At 39.0% G+C, this 20168-nt stretch overlaps 1 protein-coding gene across 2 annotated transcripts; it reads left to right on the forward strand.

Moving 5' to 3' along the window:
- Positions 1 to 635: 635 nt before the first annotated feature.
- ism2b (isthmin 2b) lies at positions 636 to 18946 on the forward strand. Of its 2 annotated transcripts, none has more exons than XM_077553556.1 (6): positions 636 to 1318; positions 9070 to 9318; positions 11725 to 12037; positions 14751 to 14888; positions 14965 to 15033; positions 16266 to 18946. In XM_077553556.1, the coding sequence occupies exons 1-6, from the start codon at positions 1208 to 1210 to the stop codon at positions 16781 to 16783; spliced, it is 1398 nt and encodes a 465-aa protein (XP_077409682.1). In that variant the 5' UTR covers positions 636 to 1207; the 3' UTR covers positions 16784 to 18946. The 2 variants fall into 2 exon arrangements, with proteins under 2 accessions (XP_077409682.1, XP_077409681.1); XM_077553555.1 differs by having other exon boundaries at positions 14748 to 14888; positions 16266 to 18944.
- The last annotated feature ends 1222 nt before the right edge of the window (positions 18947 to 20168 follow it).

Raw genomic sequence — 20168 nt, forward strand, 5'->3', positions numbered from 1 at the left:
AGTTGCATTTTGCATACTTAAAAATGTTCTACAGTATATGCAACTAATTTATGAGTAGAAAATGTCATTCTTAGTATATGCTGCGGGCCACAAATGCCTCCCAAGCCATAGTTTGTATGCCATTACAATAACTGCACTGTAATTTCCTTCAAAAAATGAGGATACTTTATGTTTTCTCTTTTATTTACACTGTGATGTAAACAATACATTGCCGCCATCTAGTGGCTGACAGTGGAATTACACCCAAAATTTAAGTCCAGATCTAGTTGAAATGTAAAACAAAAATCCACAAAATAACGGAACCGTGAACCCACAACCCGCGATGGAGGGCGGCCGACGCAACCAATACAAGTTTTTGTCATCCTTTCAGTTCAGGTCAGTGGTAAAGAAAAAAACAATTAATATCTGTTTGCAAATGTAAGGAATACAAGTTAAAAACAAAAAAAAACAAGTCAGAAAAAAATAAGTAAAGGAACCTGAAAAAAGCTACTTAACTAACGGAAAATCTACTTAATTAACGAAGTGGTTGTACTTAGTTACTCCCAGCCAACTCACATGCATGCACGTACACACACGTACACACACAGCTGTTTGCAATGAGCATCCCACCCCCACCTCCAACAGCTCCGGCCCAGTAAACTGCGTGCGTAAAAAGGCACGTTTACCGACACCGGATGGCTGGGTGGCGCGCACATTGACTCGAACCGCGCGCCAGCCGACGAACTTCAACTATATAATGGATTCACGCATCAGACAGTTTGCGTAGACGATCTGCAAACCGCGTGCTCCAGATGTCCGTGCATCGGAAGAAAACAGCCACCCACCCACGACGGAATGACTCACGATTTTAAAGTAGTCGAATAAGCGGTCGCCGGTGCGGACGGGGAGATTTCTGCGTGGGGTTGGTTATCCGGCTCCCTTTTTTTGCGCTCCTACTTAAAGCCGTGCCAAAGCTGTGTGGTTTTATGGGGCAGAGAGGCGTTGAGCTGCAGCCGCCACACGCACACGCACACGCAGCCGGTGACACATATGGACAACACGCGTGCGCATCTTCATCAAGTGCCACACTTTTGGCTCGACTGAAACTCCATTTATCTTCAAAGTTGTCAACACGCCGACTCGGCGAGTGTCAAGCTTACTAACAAGAGGCCTCTAAAGACTTGATTTTTTTGGGGACATTTTCTCAAGAATCCTGTCCACGAAGAAGATGCGCCAGGAGGTGGTGAGGAGATTTCACATGTCGCTTGTCATGTTGTCCATGCTGCTGCTTAGCTTGGCCACGGGATTCCCAAGCAGACACAGAAATGCTGCTCACAAGGTACGCTTCAAAACAAACGTACTCTCGCATTAGCCAGAGTCTTTTTTTTGTGGTGTACATGTTTTTGCTAAGAAATTCCTAATCAAGTGCATTTTAAATGATTCATGCGCAAATATCATCTATGAGCTAAATATTTGATACCAAACATTTTAAGCTATTTTAATTTTCGGGAAGATAAAAATAAGCAATGATAAAAATAGACAAACTATATATAAATATATATTTAATATATACGGTAGTGGTTACCAAGGCCCATTCATTTTCTAGTGGCCCTCAATTTATATGCAAAACATCTGTCAAATAATAAATTTGACTTACAGAATTTTTCATATGCAGATAAAATATTTAGCTACAACAAAAATAGTAACATTTCTCTTTATACTGCTTCATGAATTAAAATATTTCAGTTTCAGAAGCAAAAACAAACAACCGTTTTCCTCCACTTTCTGCTGTCTGCACAGCAAAATAGGAGTGTTAAAATTCCAGAGTTAAATTTGTGGGCGTTAACTTTAACTCATGAAGTAAAATTTTATTTAAAGTTAAATGGTGTCTCCCAGAGTTGGTCACTTAGAGTTAGATTAACTCTACAGAGGGTTAGAGTAACTTTACCTCTGCACCTTTCCATTTTGAGAGAGACAAATCGGCGCTGTTTTCGTCCTCCTACTTTCCTCCTTGCTGTGAAGCACTGACATTCAAACCAATGGAGTTTGGACCCATGAAGTCATTTTCACTAACAGTAGCATGCTTGAAATGCTCTTTTCTTTAGAAGTGTTTTCAACTAGTCGACTTAAAGTTGATGGTAATACTGTACGAAGTTGGACAAAGAAGGAATGATGACATTTCACTATTTGGTTGAAAAACGTATGTACTTTTGACAGAAAAAACTGTGAGATGTGGTGGCTGTATGGCTCGGTAAATTAGCATTGCTAATTTAGGATTAAACTTTTAAGGAGTCAAACTATGACTGAGAGTGTAAACAGATGTGTCTGAGAAGAGTTACTCGTCTACTCATGTAGAGTTAAAAATATACACTCTCACAGTGTTAAATATTTTAAGTGTTGATTTAACTCTAGAGAGTGTGGAGCTACTCTGAAAAAGTGTTCAAATGGGAGTCAGTTCGGCACTAGACTTTTTTTGCTGTGTTGAGGTCTGATTTGTGAACATAATGCATTGATGATTAACTAAGAAAAATTGATTCTCATAAGATTTGCCCTTGTTTGTGTGTACCTTTACTGAAAGCGTTGTTCATGTTGTACATGATTTGGCCACTGAGGGGCAGTGTGGTTCCGCGCGCTCTGTTACACTGTTAAATTGTAGCCACATTAGAGTAGAAGGAAAAAGTCCCGATCAAGTTATGACAATAAAAGTTGTTTTTTGGCAGCGTAGGAAGAGCCTGTGTCGGTGAGTGTGTGTTAACATGCTTCTCTGTATACATTCCCGAAGCGTTTTGCAGTAAAAGCCGTTCTTTTGAGTGATAAAAGTGCCGCGAGTAGCGCGCTAATTAGCATTAGCTAGTCAGACTGGAGTGGATCATGACGATTCTTTGCAACATCTATAAATTGGAGCATAAATCATTGTCAATCAAATAATTTAGAATTAAAAATCGTTGTGGGCCACCCCCATGAGAAATCCCAATCATACTAATAAAAAAAAACAAAAAAAAACTTAAATAACTAATACATAATAATTGGACGAATCTTTTGATTTCTCTGTATGTGGCCCTCAAATGCAAATGTTTGGACATCCTGATCTACTGTATCTATCCATCCATGAATCCATCTAACTTCATTTTATAATACAACAGAGGATAATCCTGTCTTTGTTCCACAATGAGCAAATTCATTCTTAACAACAAAATGATAAAACGTCTAAAATTAGCTCCACTGAGAGATTCTTTCACAGTCCACTTATTTCCTCAATGGTTCCACCTCTCTGACCTAATATAGTAAAGTTAGTCATGTGGCTCGACTATAACAAATACATCATTCTTTCTTGCACGCGTACACACATCAATTTTAGTGGCCCTTTAGAAAGTGTTTTTGTTGCACGTGGAGATCTTCAGATCAAAGTGTGTTTGTGTCAGGGTTCAGTTGACGTTCCTTCTTGTGTGGCCTCCCATGGATGCTCCGTTGGCTGCCCCCCCCCCCCCCCCACACACACACACACACACCCACCCCACCCAAAAAAAAGGCTGCAGTTGTACCTTGACTGTGAGCAACGGTGTGTGTGTCCGTAAGTGCTGGATGGAGAGATTAGTAGAGGAAAGAGTAGGAGGGCAAGCCCAGTAACGATATGCTTATGTAACCAGAATAAGGCCACCCCTCGGAATCTGTCGCGCTGCAGCTCAGGTCAAGTGTCATTCGTCTGATTGTTTACGTTAGCCTTTTTTGCGTTAATGTGGAATTTCCTGTTTTGGGGTTCCTCACCTACATAACACAAAAGGAGTGGAATATTGAGATCTTTTGCCCTTGTCTGTTTTCCCATCCTGACCTCTACGACCTCACCCTGATTCTGCCATCCGTTTGTTTTCACTTTTTGCCCTCTTGCAAAAGATGGCGATCAAAGGGGGGAGCAGCAGTTTATTGTTTTTCGGTAATGGTTTGGAAAGAGCAAAGTACAGAGGCCTTTGATATGTGCATGCACATAAATCAGAGCTGCCTCGCTGCTCGCCTTCTCCACACCCCTCCAACTTGATCCCTCACCTCATCCCATCTTCACTTCCCGTCTCTGGGTTTATATGTCTTTTTATACCTTTTTATATCAACATAAAACAAAGAGAATTACACATTGAGAATTAAAAAATATGGAGGACCAAAACTGCCCAAATTGAAAATAAATAAATGACTAAAAGTGAAAATAAAAACGTATATAAACAATATAATAATAATAAATTAAAAAAATATATATAAATATATTATATAATTTTTTTAAAATTTTTATCTCGTTTTTGATTTTGTATTTATATTTACATTTATTTATTTAGGGATACATACTTTTGTTGTTTTTATTTTTATTTTCATTTATATTTATTTTTGTATTCAATTTTTAAATAATATTTTTTATATTTGTTAACATTTTCACTTTTAGTAATTTATGTATTTATTTAGTCATTTATTTATTTTTAATTTGGGCAGTTTTTGTCCTCAATATAAAACAACCTCACAATTTGCCTTAAGCTAGCTTAATGCTAACACACGTTGAGAAACAAATAGCATGTATGTGGTGCTGTTGTTACACTTCAAGGAACAAATAATTGAAAATAGATAATTTTTCTAACATTTTCATATTGATGCAGAATTCTTAGACCCCTTCTTATATTAACTGCTTGATCTGAATGCCAACTTTAGAACGGAATATATGATTACTGTGTTCAATGGTAAATTAATCAAAATCATTACTTTCACAACATGGTAAACGAACAAGTCTTTTTTTTGACAAATAACAAGAAACAGGAAAACAACACCTTTACGCTTTCATTAAAGGAAATAAAAATACTAGGGGTGTCAAAATTAGTGCGTTAATTTTGACTTAATTTAAAATTCCTTTAACGCCACTTTTTTTTTTTTCAATGCGCGATTAATGACCGCCCCTTGGAAAGCCTGTACTGGGGGAATTCCAGTCGCAACGCAGCAGACACGTCCACATCAAAATTTAGCAGTAATACATTTAATAATAATGTATTTGTGGAGACTGGGGTCAAGTTGTATTTGACAATTTTTAAAATGTGCAGAATTTCACTAGTTACTTCATGTTTAAGATTATATAGCTCTTAATGTGAAAAGAAGAATGCACTGAGCTGTCATCAGTGTCTTAAAAATACAATAATGCCATCTAGTGGCAGAAAAAAATGACCTCAAAACAAATCAATATCACACGTTTTCTTACAGTACAGTACATCTTTTTTAATTTAACTCCATATTAGGAATTTTTATGAAATTACTGTATCAGTGACTAAAAGATGCAGCCATATTTCTATTAGTTTAACATTTTTTCCACACTTTTATGTTAACAAGAGTATGAAAACTTGTAAATGTACATTTTTATTGTACATTTAGAGCTGATATAAAGTTTGTGATGAATCGCGAGTTAACTATTGAAGCCATGCGATTAATTAGGATTAAAAATTCTGACGCCCCCCGAAAATACACAACAGTATGAAAAGTAAACTAAAACATTGCCTGAATCTCTGGACAAGATTTGTGCGAGTGTAAACGCTGTCTTGAGGCCAGGCGGAGGTCCCCGACTGCATCGTTCCTGTTAAACACGCCGCATGCCGTCAGCCTTTGGGCCTTTGATCAGAACGGAGGAGGCGGAGGAGGAGAGCAGGATCACAGAAGGAGGGGGGGTGGGGGATGATATACAATGTAGAAGAACACAGGATCCAGATGTGTAGCAGGATGAGATGAGCAAGATGTGAAAACATGCAGACTCGCATGTGACGCCGGAGTTTTTGTAGGTGTAAGGGCACGTGTGATTTGACGGCGATGCAATGTTAATAACCGCAATGTAAATGACGGTATTTCACCCGATAGTGGCCAGAGGGATTTACAGTTTTCATTTGCAGAGTGCCAGGTGTTGTGAAAGGAGGCCTGGATTTGTACAAGTACTTTTCTAAAGGGTGAAGCTGCCAGCTGATTGGTCAACAAGTAATTGCTACTTCCAAACGGAATGCGCCTACCATCAATGTGTGTCGTTTTATTGGTGTTTCATATAAATACACGTACCTAGCTAAACAGAACTGTACATCTACAGGTAGTGCTCAAGTTACGGAGTTCCGTTCCTACGCTGGCAATGTAACCCGAATTTCGACTTAAGTCGGATTTCCCTGTTAACTCATTCACTGCCATTGACAGTTATAGACGTCAAAATTCATTTGAACTATTTCTATTAGTTTAATTTTTTTTCCACTTTTGCTGAGTATGAAAACCTAGATTTTTTTTTTTATTGTACATTTAGAACAGATATAAAATGTGTGATTAATCGTAAGTTAACTAGTGAAATCATGCAATTATTTACAATTCCAAATTTGTTATCGCCTGACGGCCCTAATTTTTAATAATCTTTTCTATTTAAAAAAATGTGTAATTAGTTTAAAATATATATACACATTTTTTTCTATTTAACAAAATATTTTAATTATTTTTTTAAATTTTTAATAATTTCTTTGAATATATTTTATTATTTTTTTAGTTTTCATCTTTTCTTTTAAAAATAATTGTAATTACTTATTTATTTATTTTTAATTATTTGATATTTTTAAATTTTAATCATCTTTTCTTTAAAAAAATAATTGTAATTATTATTTTTAAATTTTCAATAATCTTTTCTATTTAAAAAATATATTTTATTTTTTTTATTTTTAATATTTTCTTTAAAAAATATATTTTAAAAAATATATAAAATTCTTAAAAAAAAAAAAGATTATTAAAAATTAGGGGCATCCGGCGATTAAAATTGACTTTTCTAATTAACTCACGATTAATCACAAACTTTATATCTGTTCTAAATGTACAGTAAAACATTTTTTCTAGGTTTTCATACTTTTGTTAAAATGTTAAACTTGTAGAAATAAAGTGAAATTTTGACATGTATAGCCATCAATGGCAGCGAATGAGTTAAAGTCAATATTTATATTACAAATACTTAGTAGTACACTAATTTCACTGATCTGAATATATGACTGGATAGCCGATAGGCCATACACGCCCGTGCAAGACGTTGAAGCGACTGGGCGGCCATTTTGCTCCTCCCATCTCGCGAGCAGACTACTGTATAAACTATACAGTATACATAGGGATTAGACATATACATCTGTACATTTTGCCACATGCTTTCTCACATGCTGTTGACTGAAAATGACATCACAGTTGCTCAGGTAACAACCAAACATACGTAGCTCATCTTCAGAAAACCGACAAAACAGACTATTGGCTTCATTTGCAATTTGAGCCGCCATGTTCAGACTGTAAGTGCCCGATTCAAATCACATTCAAAGGGAATGAGAAGAGCGACTCTGATTGGCTAAATTAAGTTGGCTGTGAACATTCCTACACCAGACACTCCACTCTCATATCCGCGAATGCGCTCTTTTGCCAAATTACCAACACCGGGTCTAACCTGCCTCCACCAAGAGTTTTCATCGTTCCTGAAAATAGAGCCCTTTATGCTCATAATACAGCAGGGGCCCATTTCAGTCATTTTGAGGCTCCAATATTTTGAATAAAAATTATTATCTTCAACTAAAATGTGTACAACTAGATTTTAGACTCGCCAAAACCAAGTCTAAGTGGCGATTTTTTTATTTTATTTTTTAGATGAGGCATTTTATGTTAAAGAAAACATTCCGCGTTTACTTGAGGCAGTGTCAATTAGAATGGAAGCCCAGTTTACTGAAGTGAGGAGGGAAAAAAAAGAACATTTGATGAGTTTGTAATTCTACCGTGCATGATTAGCATCAACCTTGCTGCCTATATTTGCGGCCAGGGCGGCTTCTGTTCATGTGTCATTCATCATGCTTGACAAGCTTCTTCACTAAACGGCCTTTTTGTGTTTGACCCTGCACATAACTTCTTTATGGGACAATCACCGGCCCTGAGTAGAAAGTACGTCCTGTTCTGGATGCCATAACTGTAAATCATCAGCCGTTTGGTCATTAATGTAGACATTTCCTCTGGTAGCCCCCTCCTCAGCTACCACTGGTCTATGTAGGCCACAAACTGGTACAATCGTCAAATTCCACTCCCCTCATATGTTTAGGTCAGTTTAGCGTGCCGACAATGACACAGATCCAAGTGAATTTGTGGGGGGTTGGAGGGGGGCATCGTTAGTGGCAATCGGTTTCCAGTACTGATTATTATTTACATTGATTCTATTCTTGTCCAATCATTCTTCCAGTAAGGTTAAAATAAGTGGTGGATGTTCACATACACAAGCACAGGGGTCTCACGCCTCCCAGGCCCTCTCATTAAAGCTAAAAGAGGATCTTTTCTGGCACAGACCCCTCTTTGTCCAAGGCCTGGATGCCATGACTGTTGTGGGAAAAAAAAAAGAGAATGAAATACACCAAGGCCGGTTAGTCACTTGGCTGCTGAGACGGATGCCTCGGGGGCTCTTTTGAACAATCTGCAAAGGCATTTTTCACATTTCTCCTGAAAAAGAAATCATCTGGAATACTGACTCATATACTTGTAAAAGTGATGCCAGCATTTTGGAACGCATTGTCATGGCCACTAAGAAAAATGTGACCGATATATGTAGCATGTCTAATTAGAGCTGTCAAAATTATTCCACAACTATTTTAATGATCGTGTAATCGTTTGGAGCCATTTTTTTAAATGTAAAATTGATCAAATGCTCTGATTTCAACATATCAACCGTAATTGTTCACTGATTTCTGTAGTCCTTGATGAAAGAAGACTGATTATCTTCTGTATTTAATAAATAAGACATTTGCAAACATCTGTTTTTACTTTGGTAAACAATGACCAAACTGGTAACAATACAACATCCATCTACCTTTTTTTTTTTAAATCACTATATGCATACAAAGTACAAAATAAACGCCAATCACTGGTTAATAAACAGTAATCAGGGGGGGAAGGCATTTGTAATACATTTTAAAGCAAAATGAAAATGAATCAGATTAGTCAATTAATCGATTGGATAGATTAATCGATTGTAAAAAATATTCGATAGTGACAGCACTATGTTTAATGGAATAAATCACTATTGAAACTGCTGTTCACACGCAGGGTCACGGCCACCCAATTCACAGTGGCGGGATCCAGTATGACCCCGATGCCTTGGAGAAGCAGAACCAGGTGCAAAGTGTGCCGGATCCCCACAGCCATCAGAGAAAGTGGACCCACCCTCAGCACCGCTCTGTTGGAGTACTTCCTCAGCCGGAACCCGAGGAGGAGACCAAGCCCTTCATCCTGGATTTGAAGAACTTCCCGGACTTGGCTAATGCTGATTTGAACTCTCAGAACCCCAACATACAGGTGAATTGTGTTCATTCTCAACTTGAGTTATTGTGACGCTTGTGTACGTGCGTGTGTGCGTGTTAGCTTACTACAGCTAACAAAATAGCACAAATCATTCATCATCCTTGCCTGTAAAATAACACGCACCAAAAAGCCCCTTTACATCCGCACTGTAGCATCCAAGATGACTCACGGAGGTAATGAGAAGTAGTTGCTTGGAACAAATGCTCACATTTATCGGTAGTGCCTAAATGCTCACGTCTGGCTGGCTTGTGCGCATCCAAGGAGAGGGGAAGCCTGACGATATCGTCACCGGAGGTGTCGTTTCGCGCTTCATTTCTTGTGACGGCATCGGAAGAAGTGAAGCTAAACGCTCACTGATGCCAAAGATCTCAAGGTCGGGAATAGGTGAAAGTCTATATATGGATTTTTCAGACCAATACCAGTAGAAGTACTCAAATGATTGAGTAATCACTGATACAGATACCAAGTATCGATACCACTACACTACTACAGTACTTTTCACATATCAAAGTTCTAAAACAAAAACAATGACATAAGTAAAACCTATTTATCCCAATATAGCATTTTCCCTTATAATTGCATTAAATTAATGACAGTTTTCTCTCTCTCTCTCTCTCTCTCTCTCTCTCTCTATATATATACAGTATATATATATATTAGGGGTATGAATTGCTTAGTACCTTTCGATTCGTATCACGATTCATAGGTCACGATTCGATACCGATTAATCCTGATATGAATCTTTAAATCGATTATTGCGATTTTTTTTAAACTCAAATTTAGAAAATACTAATCAGTAAACTTGTACACTGTAAGATTTGTATGAAAATGTATTTATTTATCTAAATCCAGGCTTATAACTGAACCACTGCATTTAACAAACAGTTAAGTCTGTTTCATGTTTGAACAGCATTGAAATAAAATATTAAGTCCTCATGTTCCATTAATATAACATTCTTCCATGCTTAATGTGTAAATCCTAACCCTAAGTAAGACGTTTTGTTGAATATTCCCATAAAAAAATTGATGTTTAAAAATCAATTCGGCCGCATATTGCGATACATTGCCGAATCAATTTTTTCTAACACCCCTAATATATATATATATAGATATATATGCAAAATGTTTCAATTAGAAAACTGACTTGTGTACTGTTAAACACATTGAGAATTTTTTGGGGAAAAATTATGATATCAACTGATATTTCACTATGACAGAGTGGACATGTTAAGCTGGACAACATCCAACTTGACGCTCGTGTTGAAAATTTTGAAGCGTAAGTGTAAATTGGCCTAAGACAATGTTTCAGCACTGAAATCATCAGAAGGCCTCTGAAGGGGCAGTGGCGCCATTATGACAGGATGGACAGCAGTTTCAGGGACACATGCAAAATGTTCAATATGGCTACGGAAATAGAATGTACATTAGTAAAATGACAAATTTAAACAAATAACATGTTAAAAAAAAACTAATTACAATACATTTTACAGAAGAAGATTAGGGCCAGTGAAGAGAAAAGAAGGTTGGCAGGATTCTGACAAGTGAGAATTCTGACTTTAAAGTCAGAATTCTCACTTTAAAGTCACAATTATGAGAATAAAGTCAGAATTCAAATTTCAAAGTGAAAATTGTGACAATTCTCACTTTTGTCACAATTCTTTGATTAAAGTGAGAATGCTCAGAATAAAGTCAGACTTTAAAGTCAGAGTTCTCGAAAATTCTGACTTTAATGTCAGAATTCTGACTTTATTAGTGCTACTATTATTCTCATTTTAAAGTCACAATTCTGAGAATAAAGTCAGAATTCTCATTTCAAAGTGAAAATTGTGACAATTCTCTCTTTAAAGTCAGAATTCTTTGATTAAAGTGAGAATTCTCAAAAATTCTGACTTTAAAGTGAGAATTCTGACTTTATTAGTGTTACTGTTATTCTCACTTTAAAGTTACAATTCTGAGATTAAAGTCAGAATTTTGACTTTAAAGTCACAATTCTGAAAATAAAGTGAGAATCTTGCCAAACTTTTTTTTCACTCTCTTCCCTGGCCTTAATCCTCTTCTGTACATTTTAAAGGGGAAGTCAACACAAACATTTCTTTACAATAATATTGTTATATGCAATGCAACTGACCAACGGCCAATCACAGATGGTCGTTTCCAGAGTCCTGAGCAACTGTGATGTCATTTTCAGTCGACAGCAAGTAACAAAATGGCCGCCCCCTCAGATGGGTAAAACAGGTGGATTTTGCCGCTTCATTCTTGTTCCACAAACACAATATTAATCCAAATAATGTGTATCACATTTTGTAAACACATTTTTGGGCCACTTTACGATCATTGCAGCAAATGTTTTCATGACTGAGCGATTCAGATGAGGACTTTATGCTGACTGTGTCAATGCAGGTCACCATTGAGGTGGTGGATGACCCTCAAATGGAGGTGGAGATGGACCTGGCCAAGGACAACGACTGGATACCGTCCTCTTCCTCCTCTCCCTCTTCCTCAGTCGAATGGCTGGGAGGGAAGAAGCTTTTCTGGCCTCTTTTCTGGAGTTACACCGACTCCGGCGAGGACAGCAACAGCCGCTCCACCGTAGACGAGGAAGAGGAGGAAGATTATTCTCTCTACGGCAGCGAGGAGCCCTCACTCAGCGGAGTGGGGGGCGATTGGGGTAGTTACTGGAACGAAGGCTGGGATCCAGTGCAGACCTACTATGGTAAGTGTTTGCTTACTTGACAGGGGTGGCAAATACAAGTCCAGGAAAGTAAAAACGACGCCCTTTCTGGACTTGGATTTTCCACCTCTGACTTTGAACTCAAAGAAGAAACGTGCAAAGAATTGGAATTGGAATTTGCTAGCGATAATGGGACGGGCCGAACGATTTAGAACGACAAAGTGTTTTTCGGATGACAAACGGTCCCAGAGCAGCAAACAATGTCGGCGTGCGAGGCAGGACGAGCGCTCGACCATCCAAACATTGCGGCTTCTGGCCGCTTTGAAGTCGACACTGGTGGCGATGGCCGCCTTTTGAAGATGGCTCCGATGCGCTTGCTAATGGCAGCGTGAGGCGGCCACTGTTCTCGGAGACAAAACAGCCCTCTGCTTGTGGACAATTAGAGGGCACATTGGGAACGCAGACTGACAGGGGCCATTCCGATGGCCCTTTCATCCTTCCCCGGGTCCCCACGGGCTCCCCCAGCATCCAAACGGCCCTCGCTGCCCTCCGCCGCTCAGCCTTTTGAGCCAGTTCAAGAATTTCTAAGGGGGGGGGAGGGCTTGATGGGTTCCACATAACTTCTACAGATATCCTTCCTCCTCTGTTTTGCCTGATCTGAAAATGTTGTGTCAGCTTGTACGCATACTGTACCTACTAGGAAAACTTGGATATTGTTAAAGGGGGAAGTCAACAATATGTAAATGTGCCCCCGCTAGTCTAAACACGGCATTCTGATTAATATTGCAATTATGCGTGCCGTTCCGGCGTCCCAGTTTTTTTTTTTGTCTAGTCAGCAAACCAATTGTTTAGGCCTTGTGTAAGTTAGTCACGCAGATGTCATAGCAACTCGTACAATAAATTAAAAAGGAATTTAACTGTTAAATTCCTTCCCATTTACTTTCACATTCTCATCCGCATGTAATCGCTAGCACGTGTGTTCTGCCATACCGAAACAAGAACTACTTTCTGCTTCTGTGTTTAAGAATTATGGGAAATGTAGACCTACTAGCTTTTGTTTTCAGTCAGACCCAAAACAAGCTAATGCTAAATGGCACAGCTAGCTTCCAAGCTGCTGAACTGTCAATTAAGAGAGATTTAGCATTAGCTAAAGTAATGACATAACCAGATTGGCTAGCGATTACATTTCTTATATAGCGACTCATACAATAAATTAAAAAGGAATTTAACTGTTAAATTCCTTCCCATTTACTTTCACATTCTCATCCGCATGTAATCGCTAGCACGTGTGTTCTGCCATACCGAAACTAGAACTACTTCCTGCTTCTGTGTTTAAGAATTATGGGAAATGTAGTCCTGCTAGCCTTCGTTGTTAGTCAGACCCAAAACAAGATAAGCGTTTCTGTTAAATAGCACACCTAGCTTCAACCAGGACAGATTTAGCATTAGCTAAAGTAAAAACCAGATTGACTAGCTTACTTGCATTTGTTATAAATAGTTGCTGGTGAGAATTTATTTATTGTATTGATTGGTTTTTAATTGTGAAAATCTGGTCACCCTAAGTTAAGCAGAAAAATCCACCTGTTTTTATCCATCTCAGGAGGCGGCCATTTTGCCACATGCTATCGACTGAAAATGACATCAAATTTGCTCAGGTAACGACCAATCACGGCTCAGCTTCAGAAAAGAGGTGAGCCATGATTGGTTGCCATTTTCAGTCAACTGCAAGTGACAAAATGGCCACCGACTGGGATGGTGATCTTCACAAAATAAAAAATCGGAACACGCTCATTTTGCTAAAAATCTGTACACAATAAATTCAATCGCGAGGCAATCTGGTTGTGTTATTACTTTTGCTAATGCTAACTCTATCTTGGTTGACAGTTAGCATAGTTACCATAATTACAATAATTACAATATTAATCACAATATCGTGTCCTAGTGAGGGCGCATAGAAGATACTATTGCCAAGAAACTGTTTGGGTTGACTTCCCTTTAAAAGAAAGAACCCATTTGATGGACTCTGCATCGGCCCAACTCACAAATAGCGGAGAAAGTTTTGAAATTGTTGGCATTACGCTGAAGCAGGTACCCCAAAAACATGTTTTGCCTGTGAACATCTCCCTCGCTGTGACGGCACACGCAACAATGCCCATTAAGTGGTCACTTCTAAAGACCTAGCGCTTATAAATCAAGGATGCCTGCCATAGCTTCTTCTGTAATTAAGACGCTCCTGAGACCTCGTTCCCGTACGGCCACATGGCGAGGTGGCGACGCCCACAAAGTCAAATTGGATGCGTGCTACACCCAAGCTGGTATTTCTGCACCCGCTTCGCCTTTAATCAAGAGTGGCTTGTTTTCAGTGTTATTAACGCCACAAGAAAACGTGGCGCAGACGTGGAGAGCCGCAGCACAGCGTCTCTCTCTAATTTCACTTCAGGCCTCTCAAAAAGAATTTGGCTCAGTATGGGAAAGGTTAGATCAAGAGAAAATGGTCACTTCTATGGAATGACACAGCCTGGAAACTTTGAACACATTCTGGCTCAAAATGCTCAAGTGCATGTTGAGTTCACTGCCAGACACAATTTGAAAATGTTCGGGTTCATGATCCCCATAAATCCTTTGAAGATTGTTGTTTTTCACTGCCAAGCTGCTCTCATCTTCGCTCTGTCAACATGTCAATTATATTGTAGCTCAAACCTCAAAAGCAGCCCGGCTACTGTTTGTCTGACTTTTCTGTTTGTGACTCCAGCAGAGAAGGAGACCGACGAGTGGACTCCGTGGTCCCCTTGTTCGGTCACGTGCGGACCCGGCGAGAAGAAGAGGACAAAGTCCTGCGGCTACTCTTGCACGCTGACCGAAGCTTCAAAGTGTGACCTGGAGCCGTGTCCTGGTGAGACGACGCTCCCGCAGAAAATGGCGCTCGGCACGGTGACATTTCGCCACGTTCAACTCTGCTTTCTTCGCAGGTGAAATCAACACTGTGGTGGAGCCTTTTCCTTTCGACATGGAGAATGGCACCGAGCCATTTGGAACAGGTCAGTTAGTGGACTCGAGAATCCCTGATCACACGCATGCAGCAAGGAAATAAGAGACCAAGTACTGCAAAACTTGCAGTTAAAGTTTATTGCAAATTGGACAAAATAAAACAAAAGAGAATTCAACTTTGGATTTTTGAACACCATAATATTCAACCCAACAACGTACTTTTGTCTCACAAACGTCAGCTAGCTTGATGCTAACATATAATGTGAAACGCCATAGATGTTGCGCAAAATTGGAAAGCTTCGAACGACTGCTACTTAACCCACACGGAACAGCAACACTTACAAATCAAGGTTATGACAATTTGGATTTTTCTTTACAGTTAGGTTTTATTTTCGTTTTGACTTTTAATTCAGTTAGCTTCAATTCCTTTTTTTAGTGATTATTTATTTATTATTATTATTTTACTTATGTTATTATATTTTGTATTAGTTTTAGTTTTTAGTTTTATTTTATTTTTTATATATGGCGTACTTGTGGAGTTTAAGATTTAAAAAAATCACTGAGTATTGTGTAAAGTAAACAACAATTCATAAATGACTGTTGGACCTTTTTTCTTGTGTATGACTGTATAGTCATACCAAAATTTTAAATAAATCCCGAAAGCTAAAGTATGAAATTAATTGACAAAGACGAGAACAAGACTTTTTCGATATATTAATAGTTAGTTGTAGTTTTTTTTTTGTGTGTGTGTTCTTGTTTTTAATCTATTTCGTTAAAGGGGAATCGACCCCCCCCCCTAATTATTTTTTTGACAATAATATGTTCTATTCAGCCCCACTAGTCTAAATATGGTATTCTGTTTATCCAGCTGTTTTTAATCATCTGATGGGGCGGCCATTTTGCCACTTGCTGTCGACTGAAGATGACATCACAGTTGATCAGGTCTCAAGTAACAACCAATCACAGCTCAGCTTCAGAAAACAAGTGAGCTGTGATTGGTCGTTGCCTGAGCCCTGTACAACTGTGATGTCATCGACAGGAAGTGGCAAAATGGCTGCCCCCTAAAATGGATAAAAACAGCTGGATTTTGCTTCATAACTCATATTCCACAAATGTCATATTCATCAGAATGTCATGTCTAGACTAGTGAGGTCCCATATAACATATTATTGTCAAGAAATGTTTCTGGTTGACTTCCACTTCAAAGAAATAGTTTTTTCAATGTTAGCTAATGATATCCAGTGGTGCACATGTTCATGCGATGTCGTCCTCTTTGCTGCAGATGTGGACAGCTGCGAAAAGTGGCTGAACTGCAAGAGTGACTTCCTCCAGAGGTACCTCCGCCAGGTGTTCTTGGAGCTACCCAGCTGCCCTTGCACCTTCCCCTCCGAAGTGGCCTACACGGTGGTCAGCATCTACGACGACCCTCACGGTCGGACGTTCCGATGGCGCGACGCCAGCGGCCCCAAGGAGCGCCTCGACATCTACAAGCCGTCGGCCCGCGGCTGCATCCGCTCGGCGCTCTCCGGCGACTCGTCCACGCTGGCGGCGCAGCACTGCTGCTACGACGACCGCGGCCGGCTCATCACGAGGGGGAAAGGCGCCGGCATGCCCAACCTGATCAGCACCGAGTTCTCGCCGGAGCTGCACTTCAAAGTGGACGTGCTGCCCTGGATCCTGTGCAAGGGAGACTGGAGCCGCTTCCATGCCGTGCGGCCGCCAAATAACGGGCTGACGTGTGCGGAGAACCCCCATGAAGATGTGTTCATGAATGAATTAGAGGAGGCCAGGGAGTACTGACGGACTGTAGCCAAATTGACTCCCTACCTTTAAAAGTCATGTACTGTTTGTCCCAAGCATGCGGAAGCCATTTTTCATGCAGTACCAAGAGAACACCTTCCCCAATCTCCTCCCAGGCTCCATTGCAGAGGTGGCAAATTCAAGTCCAGAAAGTAAAAACCCTGCCACAGTTTGGCTTTAGCCCCTTGTGCTAGCTAGCTAGCTAGCTAGCTCCCTCGCAGGTAACTGAGCACTTGGGGGTTTTTACTTTCTGGACCTGGATTTGGCAACTCTGCTCCATTGAAGGAAGCGAATGGCACAAGTGGCAGAAAATAATTAATTGGAGCGCCGTATATTCGGTTTTGTATATGCTACACTCTTAAAGTAGCACTAAGGAACTTTTCAACCTAAATCTAATATTTTCATAACACTTTTGATGAAACATTGACTTAAAATTAGTTGAATGTTACCTTTGCCATGGCCTGAGGGGGTCTGTATCATTTATACTGGCACTAAGCAACTTTGAGGAGGATGGTATGAACACTCCCACACAAAAAACTACAAATGTGCTGAATGCTTTATGGCACACGTCACTTACCCATTTCCCCATTCGTTACAAAGACGGAAGTCAATTTGAATGTCGATGTACGATTACTGCTTTCCTGGCAGAAGATGCAAGACAACTGAAAAGTTTTGAGGAGACTTAAACGAAAAAAAGGGAAGCTACTAAGGACAGTCAAGGATCAACATTGGCCTGGCTTTGGCGTGAGCTCAAAAACGACGAGCGCGCTTGTCCTCATGGGAAATATGGTCTTCCTTCAGGCATAACATTACCGCTTTTGTCCATATGGCGCCGCTATAGTCAAAGTCAACTGAAAGTTCCTTAGTTTATGCTTTAAAGGAGAAGTCAACGTTAAACATTTGACATAAACATTTATGAAGCAAAATCCAGTTTTTGTCAGGGGGCGGTCATTTTACCACTTGCTCTCAACTGAAGATGACATCACAGTTGCGCAGGGTTCAGGCAACGACCAATCAGAGCTCACCTGTTTTCTGAAGCTGAGCTATGATTGGTTGTTACCTGACACCTTAGGAACTGTGATGTCATCTTCAGTTGACAGCAAATGGCAAAATGGCTGCCCCCTGAGCGGCTGGATTTTGCTGCTTAACTCATATTCCACTAATGTAACATTATTCAGAATGTCATGTTTAGACTAGTGAGGTCACATGTAACATATTATTGTCAAGAATTATTTTTAGGGGGGAGGTTGACTTCCCCTTTAAACTGATGGATCAATTTAACCCAGTTAGTGTCTTTCATTGTGGCAACATTTTGTGATCAATTTATTTTACAAGTCAGGAGAAAAACACGAAGTGGGTGCCAAAGAGTTGAAAAGCCGTGTTTGGTGCCTGTGTTCATCCAACCTCCTTCGTCTTTATGGTGCATGTGTATAAACCGAAGCTCCCGTGCTTCTATCATGTTTGCGTCTCTACCATGTTCTCAGGGGGACTCCAAAAGTAACTGCCATGAAAAAGATGTCGTCCATTTACCTCGACAGTTAGGCTTGATACCAAGCAAGCGGTATCAGGTCATCCAGATGAACAGATGATGCTTTTTGTTCGGATGTGCGCTCAATTGTGATCAGACAGAAAGGACGTTCCTGTTCCTGCTCACTCACTCAGTTTCACCTATTTCTATCTGATCTACTTCTGTGGATGCTGGCTCCAAATCCCCCTTTTTTTTTCTTCAGGAGCCGAATTGAATGGAAGGCACTTTATTTTAAGGTATGTACTGTATATAGAAATGCAAAAGATTTATTGATGAACAAATGATGGCCCGGTCAAATGTTAACATGGACAAAAGCATGATCTTTTTGTGGTTTCTGAATCTAGTTTGACATCTATGGTCTTGTACAGTATTTATTTATCGGATTGCTCTCATTTTTTTAAACTTTCAAACATGGTGTACTTGTTGGACTTGACATGAAGGCACCACATTAAAAGAAAAAAAAAAAGGTGAAAAACTGGCATTGCTTCATTCAGCAGCATCCTGTTTGTGTTGTACTGCAATCATGCTGAATAAATAAATATATATATATATATATATATATATATATATATATATATATAAAGATATTGCATTCATAATGCTTTTTGTGCCGTTTTTGCACACTTGAATGCTGAAGTTCAAGAAAGTGGAACGGTCTCGTGTGCGGGGGGGGGGGGGGGGTCTGTGCTTAATGGTCTGTGACCCTGTGATTTGTATGTTGCTGTCTCCCTTGATGAGAACTAATGGGGCTGTTTGGCTTATATAGGTTTGAAAAAATAACTCAACAAAGTCGCTGGGTAAACGTGTACATGCCTAGTGAGACCTAGAAAGCCGTTGAACACAAAATAACCCATAAATATTTATAATATGGTTTTTTTTCTTGATTGTTGGAGAGACCCGAGGAGTAAAGATTCATTGGCCCTGCCACAAAGATTGATCACGACGGTCATGTTGTGCTTTGCTGAGGATTAAAACCCATTGAGATTTAATGTTTCAAGCCAGGTCACGCTAATGGAAATCCATAAGCTCCATAAGGCACAGAGAAGTAGAACATCAGGTTGCACAAACGGTGGCATAGCAGCATTCCCCAGGAGCCCCAAGCAAGAAGGGATGGGGTGCCCTGACGGCCATTTGTAGTATATATAGTGCGTCATTTTAAAATTGCACATCTGTATCTTCAATAAACAATCAGCATTAATTGTGCTTCATTTGAGTGACTTGTTTTGTTTTAGTTTGTTTGACTTTAGCAAGAAACCTTCTAAGTGAGCCAGAAAACAAGAATATAAAATAACTAATCACATGGTCGTTAAAAAAAAAAGCCTAATAGTAATTTTTAAATAATAAAAGCCTTAATATACATGATATCTTTTTTTAAATAAATGACATATTATACATGGCTATTTTTTAAATAAATGTCTTCCTATACATGGTAACTTTTTTTTTAAAGAAATAATAAAAGCATTACTATACATGGTCATTTATTTATTTATTTATTTTATAAGGAAAGCCTTAGTATACATGATTTGTTTTTAAATAAATGCCTGATTATACATGGTCATCTTTTTTTAAAATGCCTTATTTTACATGTTTTTTCCCCAATACCTTATTACACATGGTAATTTTTAAATAAATGTCTTACTATTACTACTTACTACATGGTAACTTAAAAAAAAGAAAATAAAAAAAAGACACCTTTTATAGGAAATATTTTATTTAAAAAAAAAACAGCATTAAAATAAGATAATTTATTTAATTTAATAAAAAGCCATAGCTTTTATTATAATAAATAAATGACCATGTAAAATAATCCTTTATTATTATAACATCTTGTCATGTCTCGCCATTTATTCCCTCTTT

This window comes from Vanacampus margaritifer, chromosome 19 (genome assembly GCF_051991255.1).
Source record: "Vanacampus margaritifer isolate UIUO_Vmar chromosome 19, RoL_Vmar_1.0, whole genome shotgun sequence".
In the NCBI taxonomy this organism is placed as follows: domain Eukaryota; kingdom Metazoa; phylum Chordata; class Actinopteri; order Syngnathiformes; family Syngnathidae; genus Vanacampus; species Vanacampus margaritifer.